This window comes from Rhinatrema bivittatum, chromosome 3 (assembly GCF_901001135.1).
Source record: "Rhinatrema bivittatum chromosome 3, aRhiBiv1.1, whole genome shotgun sequence".
Taxonomy (NCBI): domain Eukaryota; kingdom Metazoa; phylum Chordata; class Amphibia; order Gymnophiona; family Rhinatrematidae; genus Rhinatrema; species Rhinatrema bivittatum.
Genome location: NC_042617.1, coordinates 227,288,240 through 227,308,412, shown reverse-complemented (window position 1 = coordinate 227,308,412; position 20,173 = coordinate 227,288,240). Strand labels below are relative to the sequence as shown.

At 48.3% G+C, this 20,173-nt stretch overlaps 1 protein-coding gene across 2 annotated transcripts in view; it reads right to left on the bottom strand.

The window, feature by feature from the left end:
- The window catches only part of ZC3H6 (zinc finger CCCH-type containing 6), a 645,204-nt gene that overhangs the window by 339,634 nt on the left and 285,397 nt on the right, over positions 1-20,173 (bottom strand). For both annotated transcript variants that reach the window (XM_029594264.1, XM_029594263.1), the window contains one exon: positions 15,172-15,305. In XM_029594264.1, the coding sequence (XP_029450124.1) occupies positions 15,172-15,305 (134 nt within the window). The remainder of the gene's footprint in view (positions 1-15,171; positions 15,306-20,173) is intronic.

Here is a 20,173-nt window from a genome sequence, read left to right as displayed (position 1 = left end):
GCATCTTGCACTTTGGAACCAAAAAGGTTGTCACCAATACATGGTAAGTCAACTAACTTTTCCTGGACCTCAGGCCTGAGGTCTGAGGCCTTAAACCATGCCCAACGTCTCGCACTTATACCAGAAGCCGCTACTCTGGATGCTGTTTCAAAACCATCATAAGCGGCTCGGACTTCGTGCTTGACAGCCTCAAGTACCTTGTGAACAATTGTTTGGGCTGCATCCTGATATTGCTGTGGTAATGAAGTTGAAAATCCTTGCATTTGTTTCCACAGATTCCTTTGATATTGAGTCATGTATAACTGATATGATGAAATTCTCGTATTCAACATGGCTCCTTGATAAATTTTCCTACCCAGGGAATCCAGGAATCTATGATCCTTGCCTGGAGGAGTGGAAGAATGCGGCCTTATCCTTTTCGATTTCTTTTGTGCAGATTCCACAACAACCGATTGGTGTGGAAGTTGTGCTTTTTGGTAGCCGGGAACAGACTGTACAAAATAATTAGTATCCACTCTTATTGATAGCAGGTACAGAGCATGGGTGCTCCCAGAGCCTATGCTGTAAGTCTAGGAGGACTTCATGGACAGGAATGGCTAATACTTGTTTTGGAGGATCCACAAATTGGAGGACCTCCAGTGTTTGTTGTCTAGCATCTTCCTCAGTTACTATGGTGAAGGGTATGGTGTCCGTCATATCCTGAACAAAGTTTGAGAAGGATAAATCCTCCGGTGGAGATTTCTTCCTTTGTTCTGGAGGGGAAGGATCTGACATAAATCCTTCAGAGGAAGTGTCTGTATGCCCGTCATCCCATGTATCATATGGATCATCCTGATGTGGAGACATTGGAGAAGATCTTGGTGGACGAGGAAGTCCAGAAGGACCTGGCTGCGGATTATCTATAGGTATCCGTCCAGGAATGTCTTCCCGTGGCTTGGATGGGATGGCACAGACGATTTCATCGAATTTCTTCATAAGAAGTTGGTACAGCGCAACTTCAGGATATCCTGGAGCCCCAGGTGACATCAGCATCAATGGCATCGGGTCGGGCATCGGCGATGGAATCTATGTCGGTATCGATGGTCGCCTCGGCATCGACTTAGGCTGTGGTGCCGGCATCGGCAGAGGCACCAGCATCGGCGGAGGCACCGGCGTAGGTGCAGGCACTGGCTTTGATGGAACCACCGGCATCGGTGGAGGCACCTGCATTGGCGAGGGCGCCGGAATAGACATCTGTTGATCCTTTAAGGCCTGGAGCACCGCTTAACGGATGAAATCCGACAATTCCTGCGTAACAGCTGGTGCAGGCAGAGCAGCTGTACGCGGTGGCGGTGTCGATGTTCCTTCCACAGAGCCCTGTGGAGGTTCGACAACTGGTGCGTCTCCATGGGATGAAGCCCTCAGCGACTGAGGTACTGGTGTTTCTTGGATTCTAGGCCGTTTCGCGGTCGATTCCTCCAGGGAGCGAAGCGCCTCTGGTATTGATGGGTGTCGGTGCCGATAGCGGTGCTTTCAACGGTGTTTGGTCACTGACTTCGTCGATGCTACCGATGACGTTGGCGATGAATGGTCCCCCAACCCTTCCGGATGACGTTTTTTCAAAATTATAAGCTTTGAGACTCCGGCCGGAGACAATTTAGTCTATGTCGAGGGAGATGGCAGAAGTTGTAGATGGAATAAATGCTCCATCTTTTCTTGGCGGGCCTTTCTTCCCTTTGCGGTCATTTCTGCGCATTTGGGGCAGGTTGTAACGTTGTGTTTTTCCTCCAAACAAAGCACACACTCAAGGTGTGGGTCTGTAATGGACATTGTCCGATTACAGATGGGACATTTTTAAATCCCGTGGCAATTTTAACATCGACAGCCGTCGATGAATGAGAAGAAACATGAGAGGAAAAAATTTTTACTCAGAGAGTAAAAACGAGACAAAGATTTACTCACCAGTCGGTGGAAACCTGAGAGATCTCAATGCGGGAGAGAATGAATGAAATGTGACTTTTAGTCAGACAAAAAACTGTGAGGAAAACTCACAAAGGCTCCTGCTCCACGATGCCTACAGCAGCGCGGAAAAACGAAGACTGAAGAGTGACCCCTGTGGCAGAGAATATCATGGCATGCTCAGTGACCTCACAGGGCCAGTCAAAAGTTTCTAGAAACTTTGACAGTAAATTTTCAGCAATAGGGCTCCATCAATGATGTCACCCATATGTGAGGACTAGCATCCTGCTTGTCCTGGGATAAAGCAAATGTTGCTTACCTGATGTAACAGGTGTTCTCACAGGACAGCCGGATGTTAGTCCTCACAAATGGGTGACATCGAGGATGGAGCCCACCACGGAAAACTTCTGTCAAAGTTTAAACAGAACTTTGACTGGCCCCTACTGGGCATGCCCAGCAAGGCACTGACCCTGCAGCCAGCAGGGGTCTCCCTTCAGTCTGATTTTCAAAGCTACAGGCAGTGCCTAGAAGTAAAAATAAAACGAACCCAACACCGCGGGGTGGCGGGCGGGTTTCGTGAGAACTAACATCCTGCTGTCCTGTGAGAACACCTGTTACATCAGGTAAGCAACATTTGCTTTCTCACAGGACAAGCAGGATGGTTGTCCTCACAAATGGGTGAGTACTGAGCTGAGGATGTCCTGGCCTGCACCAAATGCACCCAACGACGTGCAACAGGCACAACAACTGGGGTGGAATTTGGGAAAGGGCATCCGCACCCTACTGGGAAGGTGGAAGGGTGTTGGTACATCATGTTGGAAAAAGGTTACGCAAGACAGATTGGCCGAAGATGGAGTCCTGTCTTCCAGCCTTGTCCAAACAATAGTGGGCTGCAAAGGTATGGAGAGAACTCCAGGTTGCAGCCTTGCAGATGTCAGGAAGCGGCACCGATCGAAGGTGTGCTACTGAAGTCGCCATGGCCCTCACAGAGTGTGCTTTGACACGGTCTTGGAAAGGAATGCCAGCTTGCTGATAACAGAAGGAAATGCAGTCCGCCAACCAGGAGGAAAGAGCCTGTTTACCCACAGGTTGTCCTAACTTGTTAGGATGGAAGGAGACAAACAATTGAGTGCTCTTTCTGTGAGCAACTGTACGGTCTAGATAAAACGCTAGAGCTCGTTTACAGTCTAGGGTATGCAGAGTCTGTTCCCCAGAGTTGGAATGGGGCCTGGGAAAGAAGATAGGTAGTATGATGGATTGATTGATATGAAATTCAGAAACTACCTTGGGTAAAAATTTAGGGTGAGTGCGGAGTACCGCTCTGTCCTGCAGGAGTTTAGTGTAAGGCGGATAGGTGACTAAGGCCTGTAACTCACTAACCCTGCGAGCTGAAGTAATAGCCAACAGGAATAATACTTTCCATGTGAGATACTTCAATTCACAGGAGTGCAGAGGTTCGAAAGGTGGTTTCATAAGACGACCAAGAACCAGATTAAGGTCCCAAGATGGGGCCGGAGGACGTAAGGGTGGCTTCAGATGGAGTAAGCCCTTAAGAAAGCGTGTTACTAGGGGTTGTACTGAAATAGGAGTACCCCCAATACCTTTATGGAAGGCGGCTACCGCACTGACATGCATTCTGATAGAAGAGGTTTTAAGACCTGATTCAGAGAGATGCCATAAATAGTCCAAGAATTTGGAGATTGGACAGGAAAGGGGATCAAGGGACTGAGAAGTGCACCATGATGTGTACCTTTTCCATTTGTATGAGTAAGACTTTCTTGTGGAAGGCTTTCGTGAAGCTATCAGGACCCGAGAAACTGAATTCGAAAGGTGAAATGGTTGAAGGACTAACCTTTCAACATCCATGCCGTCAGGGACAAGGCTTGGAGGTTGGGATGGAGGAGGCATCCGTCGTTTTGAGTGAGAAGATGCGGGTCCATTCCCAGAGGAATGTGCCTGCGGATGGAGAGATCCTGGAGTATTGGAAACCATACTTGGCGTGGCCAGTAAGGTGCTATCAGGATCATGGTTCCTCCGTCCTGGCGTAGCTTCACGAGAGTCTTTGACACAAGAGGAAGTGGAGGGAATGCATAGAGTAGACCGGTTGTCCACTTGAGGGAGAATGCATCCCTCGGCCGAGAGTGCTGGCTCCGAATGAGAGAGCAGTAATCGTCCACTTTGTGGTTCTGAGGGGACGCAAAGAGGTCTATGCGGGGAGAACCCCACTTGTGAAACAGAGAGGTCGCTACCAGAGGATCGAGTGACCACTCGTGTGGTTGGAAGACACGGCTCAGCTGGTCTGCCAATACATTGTCTACTCCCGGCAAGTAAGTGGCCCTGAGGTACATGGAGTGGGAGAGGGCTTCCGCCCAGATCTGCGCAGCTTCCTGACACAGAAGGAAGGAGCCTGTGCCTCCCTGCTTGTTTATGTACCACTTGGCCACCTGGTTGTCCGTCTGGATTAAGATTATCTGATGGAATAGATGATCTTTGAAAGTGCGGAGCGCATAGCGGATTGCTCGAAGTTCCAGGAAATTGATCTGGTGTTCGGCTTCCTCTTTGGACCATAACCCTTGGGTTTGGAAGTCGTCCACATGGGCTCCCCAACCGATGTGAGAAGCGTCGGTGGTTAGGATTACTTGCGGATCCGGTGGAAGAAAGGGTAAGCCCTGAAGGAGGTTGACCCGAGTCGTCCACCAGGTTAAGGATAGGCGTAGCGCCTGTGTGACTGTGATAATGGAGGACAGAGGCTGAAAAGCTTGAATCCATCGGTGTCGTAGAGTCCATTGCGTTACTCTCATGGCTAGTCGGGTCATGGGAGTGACTTGAACCGAGGATGCCATGTGTCCTAGGAGAATGAGGAACTGGCGAGCCGTGGCAGTGTGTTGCGACTGGAGCTGGCGAGCTAAGGACATGAGAGTGTGGACTCGTTGAATTGGAAGGTAGGCTTTTACCTGTAAGGTGTCCAAGTCTGCCCCAATGAAGGATAAGGTCTGAGATGGGACCAAGCAAGATTTCTCGTAATTGACAAGAAACCCTAAGGAAAGGAGTGTGTGAATTGTCAATTTTAGGGGGGATTGAGCAAACTGAGGGGTAGAGGCCCTGATGAGCCAATCGTCCAGGTAGGGGTAGACGTGGACACCTTCCTTCCTGAGAAATGCTGCTAGTACTACGAGACACTTGGTAAAGACTCGTGGAGCAGATGCCAGACCGAAAGGCAGTACCCGGTATTGATAATGGTCGTGGCCTATCAGAAAACGCAGATACTTGCGATGAGATTGCGTTATCGCAATGTGGGTATAAGCGTCCTTGAGGTCGAGAGAGCACAGTCAATCCCCCTTTTGCAACAGAGGGAGCAAGGCGCCCAGGGTTACCATCTTGAACTTTTCTTTTTGCAGATACTTGTTGAGGGCTCGAAGGTCCAGAATTGGACGAAGTCCCCCTGATTTCTTTGGTATTAGGAAGTATCTGGAATAGAATCCTTTCCCTTGTTGACAAGGGGGGACGGGTTCTATAGCATTTGATTGTAGAAGAAGGAATACTTCTTGTTGTAATTGAGTCAAATGGCTGGTTAGACTCCATGCCTGAAGGGGCGGGGAGTCTGGCGGAAGTGTTATAAAGTTGAGGTGGTAACCCTGTGCGATAATTGTTAGCACCCACTGATCTGAGGTGATCTGTTTCCAACGGTGTAAGAAGTGGTACAGACGACCTCCCACAGGGATGTGTGGAAGAGGGAGTTGGCTTGTGCTCAATACAGGGAAGTCAAAGGCCTGCCGCAGGCCCAGGAGGTGGGGCTACAGTAGGCCTTTGCTTTCGCGGCTGACGAGGCTGAGGCCTGTTAGAGGACCGTACAGGACGAGCCCTAGTTGACGGAGGGTAGTAGCGACGTGGTCAAAAGAACGACTTTTTAGAGTCCTTCTTTTGCGGTTGCTTGGAGATCACCTCAGGTGGGATAGACGAGAGTTGTTTCAACGTCTCATGGTGGTCTTTTAACTCTGCCACAATCTGTTGAATTTGTTCTCCAAACAAATTGTCGCCTAAGCAGGGTAAATCAGCAAGACGATCCTGGACCTCTGGGCGAAGGTTGGATGACTTTAACCAAGCCCAGCGTCTGGCTGAGATGGCTGTGGCTGAAACCTTCGTGGAAGCATCGAATATATCGTAGGCGGTCCTAATCTCGTGCTTCCCTGCCTCAAATCCCTTGTGAAGAAGGGCTTGAAGTTGCGGTTGGTACTGGTCCGGTAACGTGTCAGCGTAGTCTTGCATCTGTTTAAGGATAGCTCTGTTGTATTGAGTCATATAGAGCTGATATGAAGCTATGCGTGAAATCAACATAGCTCCATGGTACACTTTTCGTCCCACACTATCCAGGAACTTGTTGTCCCTGGTAGGTGGGGTAGAAGAGTGTGGCTTAAGACGCTTGGCCTTCTTCTGCGCAGACTCAACTACAACAGAGCGATGATCCAGTTGAGGCTTTTGGAAACCTGGTGCTGACTGGACAAGGTATGTGGAGTCAGCTTTCTTATTAACTGGAGACACCGATGAAGGAGATTCCCAGTTTTTCTTGAGCAGATCCAAAAACACCTGGTGTATAGGGATGGAAGCGATGATTTTTGGAGCATCCAGAAATTGAAGTAGTTCCATCATCTGGTGTCTATCATCGGCTTCAGATTGTAACTGAAAAGGTACAACTTCTGACATCTCTTTTACAAAATTAATGAAAGAGAGATCCTCAGGAGGAGATCTTTTTCTACTCTCTGCAGGAGATGGCGGCGAAGGCAAATCTGTGTCAGAAGATGTATCATCATCATCACCCCAGGTATCATAGGGATCATGTGGGGCTTGTAGCCCCGATGGACCTGGCTGAGGTTCTGAGGGCATCGATGGAAACCGAGGTGGAATCGGTGCCGTAGGTGGAATCAGAAATGGCATCGATGGCTTCGGTGCTGCCGATGGAATCGGTGCCTGGCGCGGAATCGATGGAGCCGAAGGATATATCGGTGGAGATATGCCAGGAGGTACCGATGGAACCACCCCGGAAGGGGGAATTCGAAACGGTGTTTCTCCTGCCGATGAGAATCCAGTCGGAGACGGTGGTGTTGTCGATGGCACTGGAATCACCGATGGAAGGGCCGTCATGAGCGCCTCCATACGGCTGAGTAGCGGTGCTAACGCTTGTACCAACGGCTCGGTGGTCGGTTCCCTCCTCGGTGGCGAAGCCGGTGCCGGTGTCGGTGCTGGGGGAGGCACTGGAACCGGTGCCGGAGACGGTGCCGATGGAGGTTGTAATTTCTTCATCGCTTTCTCGATGGCCTCCTGGACCAGCCGGTCCAGTTCTGCCCGGAGACCAGGGGTAACTATACCCGGCTCAACAGGAGAGGGAGGCTGAGGCAGGGCCGGAAGTACCACCGTAACCGGTGGGATCACGGCCCCCGCACCCCGGGAGGGTGAGGGTTTCCTCGATGCCGGCGAACGAGACGTGGAGGGTGTCCGGTCTGTTCGCGGCTTCTTTGTCGGTGGCTCGGCTTGAACAGAGGTCGATGGCTGTGGATCCTCGACAGGCCGAGACTTGTGCCGTCGATGGCGATGCTTTTCTTTCCGATCCCCTCGCCCATCCGGGGAAGGGACGGGAGTCGACGGCCGAGAAGCGATCGATGGCGGACGGTCACCGGAGGGTTGGCGATGATGGTACAACTTCGACGGTGCCGGTTCCGATGACGTCGATGCTATCGATGGCGTTGGGGTGGGTGCATGGAAGAGGAGCCCCATCTTCTCCATCCTGGCTTTGCGACCCTTGGGTGTCATTAAGGCACATTTGGTGCAAGTCAGGACATCATGCTCACTACCCAAACACATTACACAAACCCTGTGGGGGTCTGTGATGGACATAGTCCGGGTACAATCCGGACAACGGCGGAACCCCGTTGCCATGGCTGGAAGCCAAAATTTAGGCTGGGGATCGGTAAGTGCCAACAGGCCTCAAGGGCCAAAATCGACGGCAGTCGATGGAAGAAGGCAAAAAACTTACCGGGTTCCGAAAGATGACTAAAAAATTTGTCGAAGGGAGACCCCTGAGGGGCAAATTTTCTAAGGAAATTAATTTCCAGATTCCTGTCAGGAACGTGGTTAGAGAGCTCCTTTCACCGCGTGGCAACTGCTGCGCGGAAAAAAGAAGACTGAAGGGAGACCCCTGCTGGCTGCAGGGTCAGTGCCTTGCTGGGCATGCCCAGTAGGGGCCAGTCAAAGTTCTGTTTAAACTTTGACAGAAGTTTTCCGTGGTGGGCTCCATCCTCGATGTCACCCACTTGTGAGGACAACCATCCTGCTTGTCCTGTGAGAACACCTGTTACAGGTAAGCAACATTTGCTTTCTCACAGGACAAGCAGGATGGTTAGTCCTCACATATTTATTTATTTATTTATTTTAAGTTTTTTTATACCGATTTTCCTGCATAAAATGCATATCAAACCGGTTTACAATGAAACAGAATGAGCAGGAAGTAAAATTCCTTAGTCTAATACATTTAAACATCAATATGGGTGAGTACCGAGCTGAGGATGTCCGAACATGCACCAAATGTAGCCAAAGGCGTGCAACAGGCACAACAACTGGGGTGGAATATGGTAGAGGGCATCCTGAACCCCACCGGGCAGGCGGAAGGGTGTTGGTACGTCACGTTGTAAACTGGTTACGAAGGACAGACTGGCCGAAAATGTAATCTTGTCTTCCGGCTTTGTCCAAGCAATAGTGGGCCGCAAAGGTATGGAGAGAACTCCAGGTGGCAGCCCTGTAAATGTCAGGAAGCTGCACTGATCGCAGGTGTGCTACTGAAGTTGCCATGGCCCTCACAGAGTGTGCTTTAACATGGTCTTGAAATGGAATGCCCGCTTGCTGATAGCAAAAGGATATGCAGTCCGCCAACCAGGAGGAGAGAGTCTGCTTACCCACCGGCTGCCCTAATTTGTTAGGGTGGAAAGAGATGAACAATTGAGTGCTTTTCCTGTGGGAAGCTGTACTGTCTAGGTAAAACTCTAGAGCCCGTTTACAGTCAAGGGTATGCAGAGCCTGCTCTCATGGACTGGAATGGGGCCTGGCAAAAAGGTAGGTAGTATGATGGACTGATTGAGGTGAAAATCCGAAACTACGTTAGGTAAGAATTTAGGGTGAGTGCGGAGTACCGCCCGGTCCTGCAGAAGTTTAGTGTAAGGCTGATAGGTAACTAGGGCCTGTAATTCACTAACTCTGCGAGCTGAAGTGATTGCCAAAAGGAAAATCACTTTCCATGTGAGATATCAAAGTTCACAAGAGTGAAGAGGCTCGAATGGTGGTTTCATGAGCCGACCCAAAACCAGATTAAGGTCCCAAGAAGGGGCCAGAGGACGCCGTGGAGGCTTGAGGTGAAGCAAGCCCTTCAAGAAACGTGTTACAAGGGGTTGTACTGATATAGGAACATCCCCGAAACCTTTATAGAAGGCGGCTACCGCACTGACATGCATTCTGATGGAAGAAGTCTTTAGACTTGACTCTGATAAATGCCAGAGATAGTCCAAAAACTTTGTGATGGGACAGGAAAAGGGGTCAAGGGCTTGAGAAGAGCACTATGACGTGAACCTTTTCCATTTGTAAGAGTAAGCTTTTCTCGTGGAAGGCTTCCATGAAGCAATCAAGACACGGGAAACTGGTTCTGAAAGGTTAAGTGGCTGAAGGATTAACCTTTCAACATTCATGCCGTCAGGGGCAAGGCATGAAGATTGGGATGGCAGAGGCACCCATCGTTTTGAGTGATCAGAAGCGGGTCTGTCCCTAAGGGAATGCGCCTTCGAATGGAGAGATCCTGCAGTATTGGAAACCACACTTGGCATGGCCAGTGGGGTGCTATCAGGATCATAGTTCCCTTGTCCAGACGTAACTTCACGAGACTCTTCGAGAGAAGAGGAAGTGGAGGGAATGCATAGAGCAGACCGGTTGTCCACGAGAGGGAGAATGCATCTCTGGGCTGAGAGTGTTTGCTGCGAATGAGAGAGCAGAAGTTTCTAATTTACGGTTTTGAGGAGATGCAAAGAGGTCTATCTGAGGATATCCCCATTGTTGGAAGATGGAGTTTGCCACTCGTGCTGTTGAAAGATGCAACTCAGCTAGTCTGCCAACACACTGTCCACTCCCAGCAACCAGCTCGCCCTGAGGCACATCGAATGGGAGAGCGCTTCCGCCCATATCTGTGCAGCTTCCTGACACAGAAGGAAGGAGCCCGTGCCTCCCTGTTTGTTGATGTACCACATGGCCATCTGGATCAGGATAACTTGATTCGAGAGGCGATCCTGAAATGCCCTAAGAGCATATCTGATTGCTCGAAGCTCCAGGAAATTTATTTGGTGTTTGGCTTCCTCTGGAGACCAAGCTCCTTGTGTCTGCAGATTGGCCACATGGGCTCCCCAGCCGAGGTTGGAAGACTCGGTGGTGAGAGTTATTTGAGGGTCTGGAGCCTGAAAGGGCAAGCCTTGGAGGAGATTGTTCTGATGCCTCCACCAGGCATGAGACTGATGGAGTGAGACGGTTACGTGGACCATGGTCGACAGGAACTGAATGCTTTGAGTCCATTGTGACCGTAGAGTCCACTGCATGACTCATGGCCAATTGTGCCATTGGTGTGACTTGCACTGAGGATGCCATGTGTCCCAGAAGGATGAGAAAGTGACAAGCAGTCACGGATTGCTGAGACTGCAGCTGGTGTGCAAGAGACACGAGAGTGAGCACTCGCTGTCGAGGCAGAAAAGCCTTTGCCTGCAAGGTGTCCAAATCTGCCCCAATGAACGACAAGGTTTGAGATGGGACTTAGTAGGATTTGTCGTAGTTGGCGAGAAATCCTAATGAAATTAGAGTGTGTAAGGTTAGATTAAGGACGACAGAGCAGCTTGCCGAGTGGGAGCCCTGATTAACCAATTGTCTAGATAGGTGTAGACGTGAACACCTTGGGTCCTGAGGAAGCCTGCAACTACTACGAGGCACTTTGTGATGACTCGTGGCGCAGATGCCAGGCCGAATGGAAGCACTCTGTATTGATAGTGCTTGGGGCCTACTAGAAACCTCAGGTATTTGCGATGAGATGGAGTTATCGCAATATGAGTGTATGCGGTCCTGGAGATCCAGAGAGCAGAGCCAGTGTAGAAGAGGAAGAAGCAAGCCTAAAGTTACCATCTTGAACTTCTCTCGCTGGAGGTACTTGTTGAGGGCCCGTAGGTCCAGGATAGGACGAATGCCTCCCGATTTTTTGGGGGATTAGAAAGTACCGGGAATAGAACCCTAGGCCGTGCTGAGAGTAGGGTACGGGTTCTATTGCCTTGGACTGGAGGAGGGAGGGAGACCTCTTGATCCAGAAGGATGGAGTGATCAGATGTTCTCTACATGGGTAGAGGTGGGGAGTCTGGTGGCACGGAGAGAAAGTTCAGAAGGTAACCCTGAGCAATTATCGCCAGTACCCATTGGTCTGAGGTGATTGAGTGCCATATGTTGTGGAAGTGGCACAATCGACCTCCCACTGGCATATGAGGCAGTGGAATCTGGCTGCTGCTCTCTAGGTGGAAGTCAAAAACCTGAAGCAGGCCCTGGTTGAGGATCTGCTTGTGGCTTTTGTTTACGTGTTTGACGAGACTGTGCTTTTTGAAAAGGTCTCGTGGCATGGGACCTGGTTGGTGGCAGGTAGGACTTCTTCGGGCGGAATAATTACTTTTTAGAGTCCTTTCTGAAGGGCTGTTTAGAAGAATAGTCAGAAGGCATCAGAGAGTCAGTGAAGCACATGACTTGGTGAGAGAGGTAACGGTGGTGGGGCCGCTTGGCAATAGTGATCATAATATGATCAAATTTGATTTAATGACTGGAAAAGGAACAGTGTGCAAATCCAAGGCTCTTGTGCTAAACTTTCAAAAGGGAAACTTTGATAAAATGAGAAAAATTGTTAGAAAAAAACTGAAAGAAGCAGCTACAAAAGTAAAAATGGCTTTTGACCAAGTTCCTCAGAGGCTTCTAGGAAAAGTAAAAAGTCATGGGATAGGTGGTGATGTCCTAGGTCGATGGTAGAAGCCAAGGAGCCCGAGACCTGCAGGTAGTCACAAGCCGGAGAAGGCAGCAAGATCAGACTGAAATTGGCCAATCAACTTGAGAGACCACTTGCGAGGCAAGACGACCTTGCCCACCTGGGTGTCGAAGTGGGCTCCCAGGAACTCTAACTCCTGGAAGGGTTGAAGGTCACTCTTGGAGAAATTCAGTATCCACCCGAGAGACGCGAGAAGAGCTAACACGAGACCCACCGCCTGCCGGCAAAGAGCCTCCGCCTTAGCCCTGACGAGCCAGACGTCCAGGTAGGGGTGAACAAGGATTCCTTCCCGGCGGAGAGCTACTGCCACCCCCACCATGACTTTGGTGAAGGTGCGAGGTGCCGTCGCGAGACCAAAGGGAAGCGCCCTTAACTGGAAGTCCCGGTGGAGGATGTGAACGCAAAGAGACTACGATAGCCGCGATGAATCGGAATATGGAAATACGACTCTGTCAAATCGAATGATGCGAGGAACTTTCTGGGGCGAAACGGCACGAGGACCGCTCGCAGAATTTCCATGCGGAAAAGCGGAATCTTGAGCCTGGTTGACTCTTTTGAGGTCTAAGATCGGACGAAGACCCATCCTGTTAGGGAACGATGAAGTAAATAGATACTAGTCTGCGGCAAGTTCGCTGTCTGGAATCGGGACCACCGCACCCAGACACAGGAGCCTGGCGGGGGTTTGCTCCACCTCTTGCCGCTGGGACCGACCGCACGAGGAAAACAGAAAAAGATCCTGAAAATCTCGAGCAAAGCGCAGGCGTACCCGTCCCCGAGGACCCACTGGTCCGACATGATTTTGACACATTCCACGAAAAACAGGGAAAGGCAACCGCCTAGGAAGGAAACCGAGGAATGAGTCAAGTGTGGCAGGCGTAAGGATGGAGCGCGAGGACTGGCCCTCGCGAAAGGGACGGCGCCCACGAGAAGGCTGCGACCAGACTGCGATCAAGAAGGAAAAACCCCCTGAGGAGTCACCCTGCCCGCGTGGGGTATACCATTTCTGGCTCTGAAAACGTGGATGAGAGGGTGTAAAGGAATGGGATGGTTTTGGACGGTCCTCCGGAAGCTTATGGACCTTACTTTCCCTTAAGGAATCCATAGTTTCTCAAGGTCCTTGCCAAAGAGCAGCTTACCTTTGAACAGCAACATGCCCAACCGGGCTTTGGAGGACGGATCGGCCGACCAATGGCACAGCCAGAGGAGCCGTTTGGCGGACATCGCTGAAGCCATCGCCTTTGCCTGGATGCGGAGAAGGTCGTATGCGCAGCCTCTGCCCACGGGAGGACCTGGGTGCAGAGCAACTGTTGAACCCACCTGAGACTTGCCCGCAGCATGAGACTGCTGCAAATAGCCGCACGCACCCCCAGCGCCAGGACATCAAAAATGCGCTTCACATGAGCCTCGAGCATGCGGACCTGGGCGGCTTTAAAAGCCGGGAAACCCTCCTGTATCGTGACCGCGTAAGTAATCCACGGAGGGATTATAGTTTTTTTGTTTGTTTTTTTTAAATCTAAGCATACCTCCAGGAGGGGGAGCTTGTTCAGTGCACGGCCCGCCCGGAGTCCCACCTCGGGAGCGGTCCATTCCCGCAGGCGCAACAATTTGTGCTCGGGATGAAAGGGGAAGGCGCTTGCCGGATCCCTGATTCCCGCCAGGACCGGGTCCATATCCCTGGGCAAAGAGGCCGTAAGGGTGTCCGTAAGACCCTGGGGTCGTCCCCCTCCAGGGGTGGAAGGGTATCCTCCGCATCCAGATTGGCGGCAGGATCCTGGGATACCGGATCCACCGGGAGGTTGGGGGGGGGTACCCCAGGACCACCCGCGCCCCAAGGGACCCCGGGGGCTCCGCAGCCGGTCTAACCGTCAACGGCGCGGAGCAGGGAAATTTTTTGCCAGGGGTGGGGCAAGGGGGGGACCTTCCTCCTCCTCCTGCAGGCTAGCTAAATAAGATCTACGCAGGCAAATTCAGATAAAAAACGAGCGCTGGAAGTCCCGGGTGGGGAGGGGGAGGGGAGAAGGTGCCAGAAAACCCATCCTGGGGGGCCACGGAGCTGAAATCAGGGGGGTAGTTGCTAAAAAACCGGCCCCCCAGCCCCAGGGAGCTCCAAAAACGGAGCCGATAAAAAATCCAAAATGGCCGCCGTTCCCGGGCTTTCCCGACCCGGGAACGGCCTGGCCAAGCTCTGGGAAGTCGATCCCCGGGGTAAATTTGCCTGCCCTGCCGAGGAGGGCCCTTCCCCACCCGGCAGGGAGGCAGAGGAGAGGCCCCCTCGCAAAAACCGCGAAGGGGGCTGGCAGAGAAGAGGCAGGCTGCCTTCCTCGGCAAAGAGAGAGCCGCACTGAAGATAAAAAAAAAAGCTGCAGAAAAAAAAAATTTGATTGACAGCCTGGAGGCCCGGAGTGAAGCGGGGGGGAACCTGCTGATTCCTGCCTGTCTGGCTGCCGGTTCGAGCCCAGGTGGGGAACAAAGAAAGAATATTGGTCTGCTGCTGTAGGTAATTAATAAAAGTACTAGAAATACTTTTAAACTTAAACATGTTTCAGTGCCTCTGATTTTTTTTTTTTTTTTCAAATAGACTGAGCACAGCAGCGTAAATTTAAGACCCTTCGGCAGCCAGATTGGAGGGGGGGGTGGAGACGAGCACTGGACTACCAGACTCTGTCCCCAAACCTGGAAGCAGTAACGGACACAGGCTATGCTCTGCACAAGGGGCAAAGCCCCCCTGAGTCCGGCAAGAGCCAGTAGACTGAGCCGTCTCCTGAACAAAAATTCTACAACTTCCTGACTAACCTTTTAATTTTATTTTAACAGGAAGAAAAAAACACAAAATCCCTAAGGAATAAGTACTTGCTTGATCCCAGAAGGAAGGAAGAAAAAGAAGGCTGACTAACCTAGATCAGGAGACCGAAGGGAGACGAGCTGCACCTGCTGGAGACAAATACTGAAGGGTTACAGGATAGGCTCTATCCTCATATAGGATATCCTTTCAGTTTTAGTCTGTCTCCACCTGCTGGAAAGGATGCTCAACCCACAGTCTGGACTGATCCGGGTACGTACAGGGAACTTGCACTTTGGTGTAAAATTCTAACTTTAATGAAAAAAATAAATAGTTGATACATTTTTTCACTTCCAACTCATACCTCTTGAAAACTATCAGCTCCTGGAAAAGTATTGGGTCCCTTACATATTCCTCTTCCTCTTCCACGGTCTTTACGCTTTAGCTTCTTTTGTAGACCACGTCCACGGCCAAAGCTTTTAGGTTTTTGATCTGGGCCTGAAAAAACATTAGAACCAAGGGTAAATTTAAATTAACAAACATGATAAAAAACAGTAGCAATTCATCTTATTTCTCTCAAATGATCCAAACTTTTTGGTCTTTTGCTGACAATTGCATAGCAAATTGGTCATATTTCTGATACTTCACATAAAAAAAAAATTAAGTATGCACATCATTTTACTCCCCAACCTAAACATGCCAAAACAATCACTCATTTTTAGTGTGTCTAAAAGTACATGCACTGCAAATCCCACACATAATTTGTAGCCAACTCTGAATGCATCAATTTTCAGTCAATTAAAGAGAAATTAGTATTACCTGATAATTTCCTTTCCTGGAGTCCAGTTAGACCAGCCCAGATGAATGCGTTATGCTCCCCAACCAGCAGATGGCGGCAGCAATCAACAGCATCACCAAAGTCAGCTCTTATATGCATCTGTGCTGACGTCAGCCTGCTAGTATTACCTGTAACAAGCTAACTGTGGACAAAGTTAATTCCAAAATATCAAGTTGTTTTTTTATTTTTTTATTTTTATTGGGGGGAGGGGGGGCTTCCAGACATAAATAAGAACAAGGAAGCAGAAAGGAACAATAAAGCACTCACTTGCTTTGTAAAATATCTGAGAAATCATTCATAGTTCTGCACATGATCTTAGGTGTATACCAGTTTGGCAGCATAAGGAGGGTCTTGGACTGGTCAGACTGGACTCAAGGAAAGAAATTATTGGGTAATAACTAATTTCTCCTTCCTCTTCATACAGTCAGACCAGTGTAGATGAATGGCATGTACTAAAGTTACTCCTGACCATGGCGGGAAGGTGCCAAACTCTTACTTAACACCTAAGATGAAGGAAGGCCTCTTCTCTAGTGCTCACATCAAAGTGATAATGCTTCAAAAGGAATGTAAGGTGGACAAAGTCGTTGCTCCCCAAAACTCCAGAGGAGACACCAACCATAACCCCCCACTCATGAAGCAGCTTGAACTCTTGTGGAAGAAGTATTCACCTGTTTAGGTAAGGGCATACTGGTATCCACATTCACTTCCCATAATGGCTTCCATAATTCAACGCATTACCTATGCCTTGGTAGTCACTGTACCTTTCTGAACTCCAAGGCACAAACAAAACTGTTCAGAACTACTGAAAACAATTGAGACTGAGCCATCTGAAGAATTCTCCGCACAGCAAACAGCAAAACAGTCTATAATCTGCTAAATCCAAATGCTTACTAAATGAAGGTGACCAGACTGCCTGATTAAAAAGAAAGATCAAAACCACCTTCAGCAAAAAGGAAGGTGCCTTACAAAACTTCACCAAATCTTTGTGGTCGACCAAAAAGTGTTATCTGCAAGAAGAGCCTGCAACTCTTAGCTGAATAACAGCCACCAGAAAAAAATCTTAAAGTGATCAATCTTGGCAAAATATACTTGATAGGTTCAAACAGTGACTCTGATAACAAGAACACTACCAATTCAGATTCCAATATGGGATGAAAAACCAAAGCGGGAACCAAAAGATCTCAATTCCTGTCAGAAAATGAGTCAAACCTGGATGGAGGATAGCAAATGTAACCCCAATATTTAAAAAGGGCTCCAGGGGCGATCCGGGAAACTACAGACCGGTTAGCCTGACTTCAGTGCCAGGAAAAATAGTGGAAAGTGTTATAAACATCAAAATCACAGAACATATAGAAAGACATGGTTTAATGGAACAAAGTCAGCATGGCTTTACCCAGGGCAAGTCTTGCCTCACAAATCTGCTTCACTTTTTTGAAGGAGTTAATAAACATGTGGATAAAGGTGAACCGGTAGATATAGTATACTTGGATTTTCAGAAGGCGTTTGACAAAGTTCCTCATGAGAGGCTTCTAGGAAAAGTAAAAAGTCATGGGATAGGTGGCGATGTCCTTTCGTGGATTGCAAACTGGCTAAAAGACAGGAAACAGAGAGTAGGATTAAATGGGCAATTTTCTCAGTGGAAGGGAGTGGACAGTGGAGTACCTCAGGGTTCTGTGTTGGGACCCTTACTGTTCAATATATTTATAAATGATCTGGAAAGAAATACGACGAGTGAGATAATCAAATTTGCAGATGACACAAAATTGTGCAGAGTAGTTAAATCACAAGCAGATTGTGATAAATTGCAGGAAGACCTTGTGAGACTGGAAAATTGGGCATCCAAATGGCAGATGAAATTTAATGTGGATAAGTGCAAGGTGATGCATATAGGGAAAAATAATCCATGCTATAATTACACGATGTTGGGTTCCATATTAGGTGCTACAACCCAAGAAAGAGATCTAGGTGTCATAGTGGATAACACATTGAAATCGTCGGTTCAGTGTGCTGCGGCAGTCAAAAAGCAAACAGAATGTTGGGAATTATTAGAAAAGGAATGATGAATAAAACGGAAAATGTCATAATGCCTCTGTATCACTCCATGGTGAGACCGCACCTTGAATACTGTGTACAATTCTGGTCGCCGCATCTCAAAAAAGATATAATTGCGATGGAGAAGGTACAGAGAAGGGCTACCAAAATGATAAGGGGAATGGAACAACTCCCCCTATGAGGAAAGACTAAAGAGGTTAGGACTTTTCAGCTTGGAGAAGAGACGACTGAGGGGGGATATGATAGAGGTGTTTAAAATCATGAGAGGTCTAGAACGGGTAGATGTGAATCGGTTATTTACTCTTTCGGATAGTAGAAGGACTAGGGGACACTCCATGAAGTTAGCATGGGGCACATTTAAAACTAATCGGAGAAAGTTCTTTTTTTACTCAACGCACAATTAAACTCTGGAATTTGTTGCCAGAGAATGTGGTTCGTGCAGTTAGTATAGCTGTGTTTAAAAAAGGATTGGATAAGTTCTTGGAGGAGAAGTCCATTACCTGCTATTAAGTTCACTTAGAGAATAGCCACTGCCATTAGCAATGGTTACATGGAATAGACTTAGTTTTTGGGTACTTGCCAGGTTCTTATGGCCTGGATTGGCCACTGTTGGAAACAGGATGCTGGGCTTGATGGACCCTTGGTCTGACCCAGTATGGCATTTTCTTATGTTCTTATGTGAAGACAAAGGACTACCCATGGAAGATCTCTGAAGCAGGCAAGCTCTATAACCTGCACAGACACAAAAAAAACCCCAACACACCAAACCCTTGGAAGGTGTACCTAAAGAGGCAAACAGAGGCAGATAGTTTTCTAGTCCTTAAGTATTCATTACCCCTTCAGAAGAAACCTTTCAGCTAGTCAAGTCCTCTCAAGAGACAGGTCATAAGTAGAGACCTTCGTTTTTAGTTTTTATTTTATTTTGCCTAGGAATTTCAATGTTATCACAAAAATGTCAGTGGAAAAATAACTTTGATAGAACACACAGGACAAAAATTAACAGAAAATTAATTTTTCCACTAATTTGTTATGTTAAAACATTGAAATTCCCAGGCAAAATAAAATAAAAACTGAAAACAAAGGTCCCTAGACATAAGGCAAAAAATAAGCCAGCTCTTCAAGCACAAAAATGGACCCTGAAAAAATAGATTCTTAAGACAAGAAAACCTCAACTACTTTTTGCACAGCATACTCAAGATCTTCATACCAAGGACAAAACCACTAGAATCACCAGCTTGGGATGTACAGACATTCTTGAATAATTCTTCTAATCATTAACCAAGGAAGAAAAAATATTTACTTCTTCTATCAGTCAACTCTGAACTAGAGCATCTGGGCAATCGAGTGATCCTCTTCCAACAGCAGAATCTTTGGCGCTTTGTATTCCTGACACTCACCATCAGGACCATCAACGGAAGGTCCCACCTAGCTGCTATTTAATCACACACAAGCTATGACAGGAACCATCCATCCAGGTCAACATCATTGCGAGTGAGTAAGTTGTCTGAACAATGCGTGAGGCCGCAATTACTTTAGATACCTGTCTGCCCAAATGATCAAAAATCCAACATTTAGAAACACCTGAGAACTTCTGTCACTCCTTGAAGATTCACTTAAGCTATTGCCATGGTGTTGCTGAACAAGATCCAGACTACCTGCCTCTCAGCAGTGACACACAAACAGAAGAGCTTGTCAAATTTTTCAGGTTTACAACCGAATGAACCCCCATATCTCCTTGGGAGACCAACGACCCTAAATCATCTGTCCCCAACCTATCAGACTGGTATCTGTCATCACCGTTACCCAGGCTGGGGGCTCAACATGTACTCCCAATACCAATTAGGCCACTACTACCAACTTATATTGAAGTACTTTGATACCGGCAGTCTTATGGAATAGTTCTGAGTCAGGGGATCCCATCTCAAGAACAAAAGCTCTCTGAAGCAGTCTCATCCGTTTTGAAGTGCTGAAAAGCACAATACAAAATAAATAAATAAAATTAATTTGTGGCCACATTCAAGGCACTAGGTCAAATGTTGCTGCCATAGAACTGAGAAGCTGTAGAAAGCTCTATCTCATCAGATTTCTAACAGACAAAAACTAAAGCTGTAGAGAGCTCCACCCCAGTGGATTTCTGACAGACAACTGTCAACACAGTTTCTGAATTTCATGTGCCATCCTTTGACTATGGCATAACCTCGTGTTGAACAGAAATCCAAGATACTACAGGGTCTGGGAAGATTACAAACCACTCTAAGAAATTTTGACTAACCAGCTCAACTTCTGCAAAAACTGAACCATCCTCCAGGTGGCCACTGTATTCTCCTGTATCAACTTTCAACACATATCAACCAATCGTTTAATTAAGGATGCACCAAAACTTTTCTTTCCTTGGTATCTCAGCCACAACTACTAACACCTTCAGAAAGGTCCTTGGAGTAGTGGCTAAACCAAAAAGGCAGGGCCTGAAACTGAA